The sequence below is a fragment of the Salarias fasciatus genome, chromosome 12 (assembly GCF_902148845.1).
Source record: "Salarias fasciatus chromosome 12, fSalaFa1.1, whole genome shotgun sequence".
Taxonomy (NCBI): Eukaryota; Metazoa; Chordata; class Actinopteri; order Blenniiformes; family Blenniidae; genus Salarias; species Salarias fasciatus.
Window position 1 is genome coordinate 26,167,506 of NC_043756.1, and position 11,700 is coordinate 26,179,205.

General features: G+C 48.3%; 1 protein-coding gene across 1 annotated transcript; it reads left to right on the top strand.

The window, feature by feature from the left end:
- The first annotated feature begins 1,172 nt into the window (after window positions 1-1,172).
- ascc2 (activating signal cointegrator 1 complex subunit 2) lies at window positions 1,173-9,391 on the top strand. Its single transcript, XM_030104052.1, has 19 exons — window positions 1,173-1,301; window positions 2,281-2,387; window positions 2,458-2,616; window positions 2,724-2,897; window positions 3,019-3,148; window positions 3,224-3,291; window positions 4,077-4,190; window positions 4,601-4,713; window positions 5,021-5,095; window positions 5,181-5,285; window positions 5,371-5,439; window positions 5,566-5,640; window positions 5,919-6,168; window positions 6,247-6,443; window positions 6,534-6,653; window positions 7,203-7,427; window positions 7,505-7,592; window positions 7,762-7,853; window positions 7,937-9,391. The coding sequence occupies exons 2-19, from the start codon at window positions 2,304-2,306 to the stop codon at window positions 8,106-8,108; spliced, it is 2,310 nt and encodes a 769-aa protein (XP_029959912.1). The 5' UTR covers window positions 1,173-1,301; window positions 2,281-2,303; the 3' UTR covers window positions 8,109-9,391.
- The last annotated feature ends 2,309 nt before the right edge of the window (window positions 9,392-11,700 follow it).

An 11,700-nucleotide genomic window follows, 5' to 3' on the forward strand; every position in this document is an offset into this window, starting at 1 on the left:
GCGATACGTGGTCATATTTTTGTGTGCCAGTTAAAAGGCGAGCTGCAGCATTTTTGACGAGCTGCAGACGCTTGAGTAACCTCTCCTCAATGCCGGCGTAAAGAGCGTTACAATAGTCCAGCCGAGTTGAGACAAAAGCATGAATCAATATTTCAAAATTGTGTCTTGAAAGGAAAGCTTTTACCTTAGCGAGTTTTCTCAGATGGAAAAAACTTGACTTCACAACAGCACTAACCTGCTTATCAAGGTTGAGTTCATGGTCCATTTTAACACCAAGGTTGGTAACAGTGGGCTTAACAAACTGAGTCAAAGGCCCCAAGTTAACTGGTTTACTGCTGGCCTGACTAGGACCAACCAGAAAAACCTCAGTTTTGCTATCATTAAGACAGAAAATTTTCTGACATCCAGTTCTTAGTCGCGTTAATGCACTCCAGAAGTTGAGCAGCACTAAAAGAATCTTCACACTTCAGAGGAACATAGATTTGACAGTCATTGGCGTAAAGATGGAAGGACACACGAAACCTCCACAGAACAGATCCCAGCAGAAGCAGGTATAAAGAAAAAAGAAGTGGCCCAAGGATTGACCCCTGTGGCACGCCGCACGACAGAGGAGCTGAGGAGGACACAAAATCACCAATTTTGACGGTGATGATTTCCCATTCTTTCTAACTTAGGTTGCTGCTACCGACAGGTCCCCCTTGAAACCTTGAAAGTGAGACCCTGGGGGGGACTTAAGATATTCTGACAAAGTGAGATCATCTGTATTTCACTGCCGTTTTCTTTCTTTCTTGTTGCCAGTTCTACATCATGAGCCTTTGTCATCCTACCATTTTATTTATTATAAAATTAATCTTTATCTTATAATTCTTTATTGTATTTTCCATTTTTTACATTTCATTTTCTAATGTCACTTTGCCTTTCCTCCATTGAATTTGTTTCATTTTTGGAACCCCACCCTCCCCTTCTCCATTCTTTTTTGTTCTTTCGTTCTGTCTTTTCTCTTTCTGTAGTTTCTTCCTCTTTTTCTGCTATTTCACTCTTTTTCTTTTCTTTTCTGACTTGCTTCTTTTGTTCCTCCTTCCTTCCTTCCTTTTCTTCGTCCTGACACTGCGCGGTGGGTTCCACCAGGGTGCGCTGTTCGCACTCCCGCGCAGACCGTCAGTGCGTCTCTTCCGGCTGTGTTGCGTCACTTCCGGCTGCGTCGGCGCAGGTGAAGTGGACAGTTCGGAAACAGAAACTGGAGTCGTGACGATGTGACAGGATGGCCTGACTGACGGAGCCGCTCACAGCTGGAAGAGGAGGTGAGAAACTCTTCCTCTCTCTCTCTCTCTCTCTCTCCCCTCCTGACACTCATTTGGCTCGCGCTCAGCCGGCTAGCTAGCCGCGCGGTGCGGTTTCCTCGTTAGCTCGTCCATTCATAGCTGCTGTTGTGGTTGCGCAGCTTCAGCTGGGAGCTAGTTTCTAGTTAGCAGCGACTCACTGAATGACACATAATCTGTGTTTGGGAGCTGTGAAGGCCACACTCTGACACACTTGACTTACTTCCAGTAATAGGAGGCCTAACTAACGCTACTTCAGAGAGTTATTTAACCAGTCTGTTTGCTAGCTGCACTACTGCTACTATTAAAACCCAATACCGTCGTCTGAAAGTTATTACCAGCAGATTATTGAAAGCAGAAAACCGTGAAGCACCACAGCTGCTGTCAGAATGATGGCTGGCTCTGTGGTCTTCCAGGCAGACACCCCCATAGTGCAGACAAAACTCCAGAAAGCACAGTACACCTCTACACAAGTACTACAAATCCTGATCGCGAGGGAGAGCACAGTACTGACATTTTTATGGTAAAGATCTGCTCAGTAGTCACTAACACAATAATCTCTCTTCACTCACCAAGTGGTCCTCCATTGTCCTAAATATTCACTGGAAACACTTTTAGTAATCATTGTAAATTATGTTAATACTGTAAATCGCCGCCATATTTATTGTTGCTGTTATTGCTCTTGTGTATTTGTTTGTGTCTTAATTTGTCCTGTCTGCTTTCTACCTGTGCCTTTTTAAAACTGTCCCCTTTTGTCTGTTTGCACCTCCACCAAAACAAATTCCTCATGTAGACTACTGTACTTGGCAATAAACCCGTTTCTGATTCTGATTCTGAAGAAAGCAAGTAGCCACATCCTGAATACAGCCACCAACAGAGTCCACTTCCCAGAGAATCTGCTGCACCAGTGACCATTTCTCTGAAATGTCCCATACAGTTGTTGTTGATTGTGTTTGTGCAGAGTGAACGAGGGAAAGAGAAGCCATGGCCTGTGTGCGAGTGCCACTGGACGAGCAGCAGGTGACGGAGGCCGGGCCTCTGGGAAAAGAGCGCACGCTGCCCGCGCTGGTGAGTCTTCCCTCGTCTCCCGACACCGTGTGCTGAGGCGGTTCGTTAAAGCCCGTTGGTTCTCCGTCAGCACCCGGACAGGACTGAGCAGCGCTGTTTCGTGCCTTACAAACCTCCTCCAGAGGACAGCACCCCCGCTGAGGTGGAGGAGTTCTTGGAACATGCCAAATTCATCACGGAGGACTTGGAGTGGCTGCTCGCGCTGCCGCACGACAAGTTCTGGTGTCAGGTGTGGCAAGATGGGAATGTCTTCAACTTTCTGTCCTTTTATACAACACCATTACAGGTTGTTTATCTCCACGCAGGGCTAAATGTCTTCCCCTCCTTCTCCTCCAGGTGGTGTTTGACGAGTCACTGCAGAGGTGCCTGGACTCGTACCTGCATCACGCCCCCCGGGGCCTGGACCTGGCCGCCGTGCCCTCCTCCCCGGCCGTGGCGGACATGCAGCGGTCCGTTCACAGGGCGGTCTTCCTGACCTTCCTCCGGATGGCCACGCATAAAGAGTCCAAGGTGGGAGCTGGTCTGGAAGAGGGTCTCTGTGGATTTCTGTCATCAGGGTCACAGTTCAGCCCTTCACCGTATGAAACGAGTATAGAACAACACTGCTAAATCTTTTTCCAACATCTTCCAGGAGAACTTCTTCACCCCGGCCGTGTTTGGAGAAATCATCTATGAGAACTTCCTGTTCGACATTCCCAAAATCCTGGACCTGTGCGTGCTCTTTGGGAAGGGCAACGGCCAGCTGCTGCATAAGATGATCGGTGAGCTGTGAGGGAAGGATCTCTGTGGCTCTGCTGAAGGAGTGTCTGCCGCCTCTGACGCTGATGTCCTTACAGAGAACATCTTCACCCAGCAGCCCTCCTACTACAGCGACCTGGATGAGACTGTGCCCACCGTGCTACACGTCTGTATCTCTATTCACTTCGTTGTTCCTTCAATCTTACTGCTTCTTTCCAACAATGTTTTTGATTATATTTGGGTTTCTGACAAAGTATGAACGATACATGAACATCTGCACCCTCACAGACACAAGCAGCTAAAACAGTCAGAGACATTGTTCAAAGAAAGGCCTAAATTGTCAGTTCCCCCGATCAGATGTCATCGTCCTCATTCCTTCACAAAGTTCACAGATGGCCTTCAGACATTCTCAAAAACATTAACTCTGTTTATCTGGAAATTGCTCCAGTTGTAAAGTGTCATCATTTACTTGATCCAGTGTCCATCATTCCCGTTGTCTATTTTCATTTTAGTGCAGTTAATCTCTCAAACCCTGTCAGTTCACAGCTCTTCATATTTAGAGGATTTAATGAGAAAATGAGGAGACCAGGATCCAGCGCTCCCTCTTTAGATATTTCTTTTATAACCCAAAGGTCCCAATCCTCCTGCATTCCCACAAACGAAGCTACAGTGTGACTTTGTTTCATTTTCTTTACATTTGATGTTTTTTCATTTTTTACAGATGAGATATCTGTTCAGATAACCCCTTTGTATTGCAGCAACCTTAAACTTGAGTTAACGGTTTGTTTGTGAGCTTTTGCACCGACCGTTGCACCATCTTTCCATTCAGCCTCTCTAGTGAGCTTTCGGATGTAATTATTTGTAATATACAAATAATTACTTACTCGGTGGTTTGTGAGAATATTGTTTTGCTTTGCTCTGATGTAGCCTTATTGTGTTTGTATTCTCCAGGTGTTTGACACAATCCTGGAGAAGTGCGGCCTTCAGTGTGAAGGCGCCACCGCCATGGAGCCTATGAGGCTGAACGCACACAAACAGCCCACTGCCATGACCATGAGTCAGCAGGTCAGCCTGCGGCCCGAATCCCCGCCGCCATCCACACATGGCCTTTTAATGATTTACCTTCAAGACACTGGGGAATATTTCAAATAATGAACTGATGATTGTGAAGCACGGGGCTGTAGGATTGATGCCAGTTGAAAAGAGAGGGTCTGTTTAGACCGCAACGACTCCAACTGAAAGACCCAAAGTTTTATTGTTTTTGTTTATTGTCCTCGTTAAAGAGGAGGAACGCGCTCTGCTAATTTCACCACACAGCTTGGAATCAGTGATTGTGTGGAGTTAAATTATTGTTCCAATAAATCAAAGTGGTATTTTCAATGTATTTCGTATTACTATGAGAAAAGCGAGAAACATCCAAGACTGTGTTTTGTCGCTGGTCACTGCAGAGCAGTTTGTGTTGTTTTGTGTTGTAGGAGCTTGTAGATATTCTTTTGTACCTGTGTGACTCCACCACCACCATCCATGCCTTCCTGGACATCTTCCCTGCAGCCTGCAGCAGCTTCCAGTCCCGCGGCTTCCTGAGCAGGTTCAGCCATGATCACACACTTTCTCTGGTTCTCGTAGTTGGTTTTGTTTTTGCCCACAAGTTCAACACTAAGGATGTGATTCAGAGGAGGAGGCTGGGAAGTAAATACTTTAAATTTGGCTAAATGTGGGAACATTTCAACAGCAACATCAACTTATAGACAAATCTCACTGCAAAAGATTCCTGATCTGACTTGACTTATCAAAGGAATCATGATATTGGAGAGTTTTCAGGATGTTTTAGTGTAAATCAGGGTCTAGCTGTCTGTCTAACTCCTGTTCCTGAACGCACGGCTTCTCTCCCACAGACTGACCTCGTTTTATGAGACCATGGTGCCTGACCTGGAGAAGGCCGTCCGGAAGAGAAACTTTGACGACAAGAGGTGAAATTACTCGGAACAGTCCTCTGATTGAGACGCGGTTTGATTGAATTCCTGCTGACGAGCACAGCTCCAAACTCTCCCCCAGTCTTCAGGAGGACCTGTGGAAGAGGCTGTCTCACTCCTGCCGGAAGATGGTGGAGACGAGTCACCTGCTGCTGCACCACACCTGCCTGCAGCCCATCCTGGAGCGGTGAGGCGCCGTCGCCGTCGCCTCTTTCAGCTCGGTATCGCCTGCCAGGCACAGCTTCAGCTTCCTGCGTTTTGTTGCCCTGCAGGAGAGAAAACATGCAAACATTTGCAGAGGAGCTCCTACAATATTTCACATCGTTTTTACCTGAGAAAAGGTGAGAACTAAAGCAGGTTTTCTGGTGGTTCAAGGTTTTTTCTCTTTAAATATGAACGTTTGAGGCCACGTCAGATTATACCAGAATTTTTCTGACTTAATATTTTTGCTGTTTTTTTTCCCCCAGGTTCTTGTGCGACTATGATGAACAGTTCCCCATCGCAGAGGACATCAGCCTCTTACAGCAGGCCCTCCCCGTCATGTATCCTTCAGTTCCCCTGCTGCTGTGACAAGAAACAAACTCCCAGAGCTCAGATTAATCTATTGACGACTCACCTCAGTGAGTCAGCTTTAACATCGATCATCTGCTGCTCATTCCATGTTGTGAAATACAACAAGTCATTGAATTCTAATCTATCTATAATTCTAATCGTTTCATTATCTCAGAATAGTAATTCACAGCTCCTGCTGTGTCTGAAACCAGACCTGATGGCTGGCATCGGGTCCGGTAGCGTTGCTTTTCCTGATTCGTCCCCTCAGAGACGAAACCAGGACCTCCTACTTACTGCAGGGGGTGGAAAGCGCCTGGGACGGCGCGGGACGGCGGAGGCCGGAGAGCCGGACGCAGGATCCGACTTTAGGAATCCATTCAGCGGGCCAGGGCGGTGCTGCAGGTGGAGCGGCGGGCGGTGCTGCAGGTGGAGCGGCGGGCGGAGCAGCGGAACAGTCTCCAGGAGAGAGTCTGCGAGGAGCCGAGGCCATGCTGGATGTCCCACGAAAGGGAAGCAATGTGAGCGGATCATGTGATCTTCCCGTAGTTGAACCAGCGCCTGTTAGGGAGAGAAGTGACTGAAACGGCTGCTTTCAGGGCGCGGCGTGCTCGGTGAGCGGGGCGGAGCTGGAGTCCCTCCTGTCCTGCATCCGGGACCTGCTGCCCGACCTGGGGGAAGGCTTCCTGCTGGCCTGCCTGCACGAGTACAACTACAACTCTGAGCTGGTCATCAACAACATCCTGGAGGACCGCCTGGCGCCCAGCCTGGACCAGCTGGACCGAGCCATGCCCAGGTGACCACACACATGCACACGTGCACACACACACACAGGACTCGCATGTGGTCACTTTTGCTTGAATTGGATCTCCTCTGGCGATCGCAGGCCGGTGAAGGAGGAGCTTCCTACTGTTCTGAACAGCAGATCCAACGTGTTTGACGACGACGAGTTCGACGTCTTCCGCAGGGACCAGGTGGACATGTCCCGCATCTGGAAGGGCCGGAGGTAACGGCAGGCAGAGACCAGAGTGATGCTGCAGGGCCAGCTAGGGTGTCGAATGTCAAAAATCCATATTAATCAAAGCAGAATAAAGTATGAAACGCCGGTGATGTAGACCAGGGTTTCTCCACTGGGTCTTTACCTGAGGAAGAAATTCTGCAGGTGTATTCATACTCCCCAACAGTAAATGGCGATAATTCCCTGCAATGCAGGTTGACGCAGCATTCACACCATAGAAGAAGACCTGCAGTTACTTTGATGTGTTAATTGAGCAAAGAGAAAGTCAGGAAAGACTTTTTGAGTTCAGGCAGAAAAAGTCTGGAGTTGTGGATCATCTATGTGATGAGAGCAGTTCTACTGTCTGTGACTGTTTCTTCTTCGCTCTGTTAGCTGAACTCTGAGCTTCGTCCGCTCACATTTAGTGAAAACCAGCAGTTTTCCATTCGTTCCTGTAAACTCAGAGTTTCATGGGTTTGGTTCGTGGCTCCTGAACCACTGATGTAGACGCTGGTGAATCGGCTCAGACTCGTGGTTAAAGCGTCCGGAATGTGACAGGCAAGGCGAGGACGCTCGAGAGATGCTGAACGACAAGCAGCACGTGGAGCAGCAGAGGGCCCGGTACCAGGCCTACCAGACGGTGGTGGACGAGGTGGACCTGGAGCCCGGCGAGGCCGCCGCCGCGTACGGCCCCGACGACTACGAAGACGAGTACGACGACACCTACGACATGAACCAAGTGGGAGCCAACGACCTGGACGGAGACTCCCTGCTGAGCAGAAGGTACGCCGCCGCCGCCGGACGCCGACGCATCGGGACGCCGGCGGCGCAGCCAGTAACTCTCTGAACTCTCTCCGCAGACCGTTCACCGTCCCCCAGGTGCTGAGGAAGGGAAACAGAGCAGAGGTGGAGGAGGAGGGTGACGAGGAAGAGGAGGAACCTCTTCAGGTACTGAAGGAAGTCTGTTAGGTGGAGGAATCGGAGGTTCAGTTCCTGATGGCGTTGGGTTGGAGGAGATGACTTTAAAGCAGCTCTTTGTAAAAAGGTTTCGTTTCACAGCAGGAGAAGAAAATCAGGCCGTGGTTTGATGAAGGGTCGTCTTTATGTTTTCCCTCAGAGTAACGCGAACAGAGACCAGTTCGTGCAGGACCCGGCGGTGCTGAGGGAGCGGGCCGAAGCTCGGAGAGCCGCCATGCAGCAGAGGAAAGGGTAAAAGCAAAAATAAACAGAAGAATCCAGAGTTTGATGTGAAAAGCAGCACATCAGACGTCTCCCTCCACTGCTCTCCTCAGCTTCCGGCCGGAACGCCAGTCCAACGTGACGGGCCGGCCCAAAGGCCAGGGCCAGACGCTGGAGACCTTCCTGGACCGCCGCAAGAAGGAGGCCAACAAGAGCCGCGTGGCCAACCACAACCGGCGCAGCATGGCCGACAGCAAGAGGAACAAAGGCATGATCCCATCCTGAGGACGATGCTCCCGCTGTGGCTCCGGCTCTCAGCGCTTTACTAGGAGGTTGAATTAGTTTGCAGAGTTTATTTCAGTGAAAGTGGAACGTCTGGCGTTCACTGGAAGGTTTTGCGTTGGACTTCTTCTTTTCGGGTTGGAGCCTGAAGGACGGTCCGGAGGTTTTCCGCAAGAGTTCGCCAACAACCAAAGTTCAGAGTGTGACTGCATAGAGTGAGATTTTCTTTATTTTTCCAGAGCAACGCCGTCATCCAAAACCGGAAGAGTCGCCAACTCCCGGGCCCGGTGGCGGCAGCGGCGGCTTGCGCCGCGCTGCTAGCATGTAGCATTCAAAATGCACGCAACGCTGTCCGGCCGTCACAAAAACAAAAGTCTCCATGAAGAAAGGGGCTCGTGCGCCCCGTGAACCTCCCAACATGCACACTTACCGTTTTCTATGAAGAGATCAGATCTATGGGAGCGTTTTGTAACAGAGCGGCGGTGTAAACAGAAGAAACCACATAAAGTGTTTTTATCGTCCGTGGTGTTGGGGTCGTCTTTGACTGCAGAGTCCAGTCTGTTACTGTCCATGTGAGGCTCTTTAGCTCTCTGACACTGTAATCCATCACCAGATTGATTTAGTATTTGATCAGCAACTGAAAAATGAAATTTGACAGTTGTTTTCACTTATTTAGCAGTTTGAGACAAGTTGGTGAGAAGAGTCTGTTCAAACTGCGAGTGAAGACATCAAACATGGTTCCCTGAGCAAATACTTTTGAGCAACATAGTGGGCTTTTTTTGGGACATTGAAAGGGAACCATTTGTGTTTTCCTTGTTTCTTTAAAACCAACTCATAGATAACTGTACAACACATCACTGCCTTTGTTCCAGGCCACTCGTATGCGACTGTCACCAAACGCTGGTTTACTTTTGCAAAAACCAGAAAACTCTTCAAGCTTCAATCCCTCTCAGGTTGTTTCTCTGTCTCTGATTTAAACCTCAGCCCAGAGAGGTGGAGGCCACGCCCCCTCCCGTCTCCCGAATATCTGAAATCTTCAATTCAAACACAAAAGAAATGGATGAAAGAAAACGAACTCGCAGGGTTAAGGTTGGACATGATGCACTTTGAATAGTTCAGCTGTTGATGTGATTTTTTTTTTAAACTTTATTATTGAATTTGAATGTAAGACTCAAGATTGTGGCCCTTGGAAATGTTTTTATTTCTAAAAAAAGGTGAGCAAATTAGAAAAAGTTTAGCTCTACACTCAATTAATGAATGGAGAGATGAAAATGCACTAAATTAATATGAGCCGCTGGGACATTGAAAAGATAAACATTTTTTTAAAATGTTTTTTTTTTATATGAGAAAAGGAGAAACAAATCTTTAATATTTCATTTTCATGAAAATAAATTTTTAGATGAATTATTTCCTGAACTGACCACTTGACAACAACGTCATCAGTAATGACTGATGGGAAAAATGACTTGTGTTCTCATTTAGCAGGGACAAGAATCAGATCTATCTCTAGTCCAGGTGGTAAAGTCCATTCAACGATCTGACTCATTTTAATGGGTCCGGCACGTTTCTGTCATGTTCTCACAGCAGATCCAGGATCAGCTGCAGACATGAGTCCCAGGCTGCAGCGTCCTCTGGCTGGGTTTAGCTGTTTCCTCCTCCTCCTCTCTTCAGGTCGGGTTTGATTCCCTCCTCGTTGTCCAGGGCCTTCCCTCATTTGTGGACTCATGACCCTGAGCTGGGTGAGGAGGTGAAGATGGACGGTGAAAAGAGTCCACTGAGTTAAAATGAATCCTGAAATTTCTCCACAGATGGCGCTGTTTAGTAAAGGTTATACCAGGATAAATTGCAGCCGATTCCTGCAGATCATCCATCCATCAGTTTTGGTGAAACGATGTGATCTCAGTTGTTATTTTCTCTCTTTCTCCATTTTGGATGGTGTGTTGTTTGTTTTTCTTGGAAAAGCAGAAAGCAGAGTTCTGCCATCATCGATCCTCCATGTAATCAAAACACGTTGATTATAAATTCAGTGAGAAGTGAGTGAGAAGACAGGACAGCAGGGTGTTGTGGACCAGCCGATCCCCGATTCTGACTGTTGACAGGCTGAAGGTCTGAAGGAAGGAAGCAGCTTCATGCTGCCTCTTCTCTATTCTGCCCTTCATCTGTATGATGACAACAGTTTCAGAGAAATTTGACAGCAGATCGGATGCTTGAGTTTCCCACAACTATTTCAGGGCATGAAGTGTGATTTCTTCCTCATGGAAAAAAAAAAAAAAAAAGGGAGCTGGGTACTAAAGGAAGGACACACAGATGTTTGACGCTACACTGTTTTTCAGCTTCCTCTGCTCTGAGGGAGGGAAGGAAGCTTCGTTCTTGCGGAGTTGCACTTCTCCATTTCCCATTTTAGTCTGTTGTGGTTCGAGTGTTCGTCCACGTATTCTTCTGCAGTGTTTCGTCATTGTGGAAAGCTGCAACTCAGACGCTTTGGACTTATTACAGGAGGAAAAAACACTGATGGACTGATGACAAACGAGCTCTGACTCATGCAGAAACTGGTCCTGATGATGAGTGTCACGGTTGCGTCACGTCAACGCTGGTTTGAACCGCTGCAGCACAGCTGAGTGGGTCTGAGTCTGCATGTTCCTCCTGAGCCTTTCCACACCAGGACATCTGCTCGAAGCTGCTTCTTTGCTTCAGCTAAAATCGAGTTTCTACACCGACACAGTACTTATAGTCATCTCCTGTCATCCATCCATCCATCCATCCTTCATCCTTCATCCTGTCCTCAGTTGACCTCTTGTCGGTTGGATGATCTCAGTGTCGTCCTCAGTTCCGTCAGTATCAGTGATCAGTGACTGAGAGATGCCGGAGTTTAGATGTTTTTTGATAAACTGGAAAAGCTCCTGACGGGCGCGTTTCTTCCTCCCCGACTCAGTTTTAAGGATGCATTGTTTCCAAGCTGGAGAACAAGACACTCTGACTTTTGGTTTGAGGACAAAGTGACGGCGGCAGCCACAGTGAGACGATTGTTCAGCCAGGTCGTGTCCTCAGTGGCCGAGACGCCGTCAAATCGACGAGCCTCATGGACACACGAATCAAACAGATGTGATTCCAACATGAACAAACCCGGCGGGCCTTCCAGACAGAGCTCAGGCGTCGAGGACAGATTGACAGTTGTTCCTGAGAATGCCTGCATCCAGAGATTTGAACTCTTTTAGTGCAAACAGTGCAGCTCTTATTCTCATCGTCCCCTTGAAACGGCTCACATTTGTTGTGAGAGTGTTATCTCTGGCCGCCACACAAGAAAAACTCCTCCACTGTGAATTTAACCGAAGGAAATGCAGTTTAGAGTGGAATCATCCCAAAGAACCCGAATGGCGCTGCTCTCTCATGGAACTGTCCCCCCGGCGTCGGTTGAACTCCGCCGAGCTCCACCTACTGATGCACACAGACTTGACCCCGTGTCCTGAATTGTCCCGGCCTGCTTCAGAGGCAGCCGACACATTGGCCTCATTGTCTCGGGACGCTTTGCCTCCGCTGTGACTGTAAGCATGCGTTCGGTGGGAGAGCGGCGGCGAGGGAAGCCTCCTCTCATCTC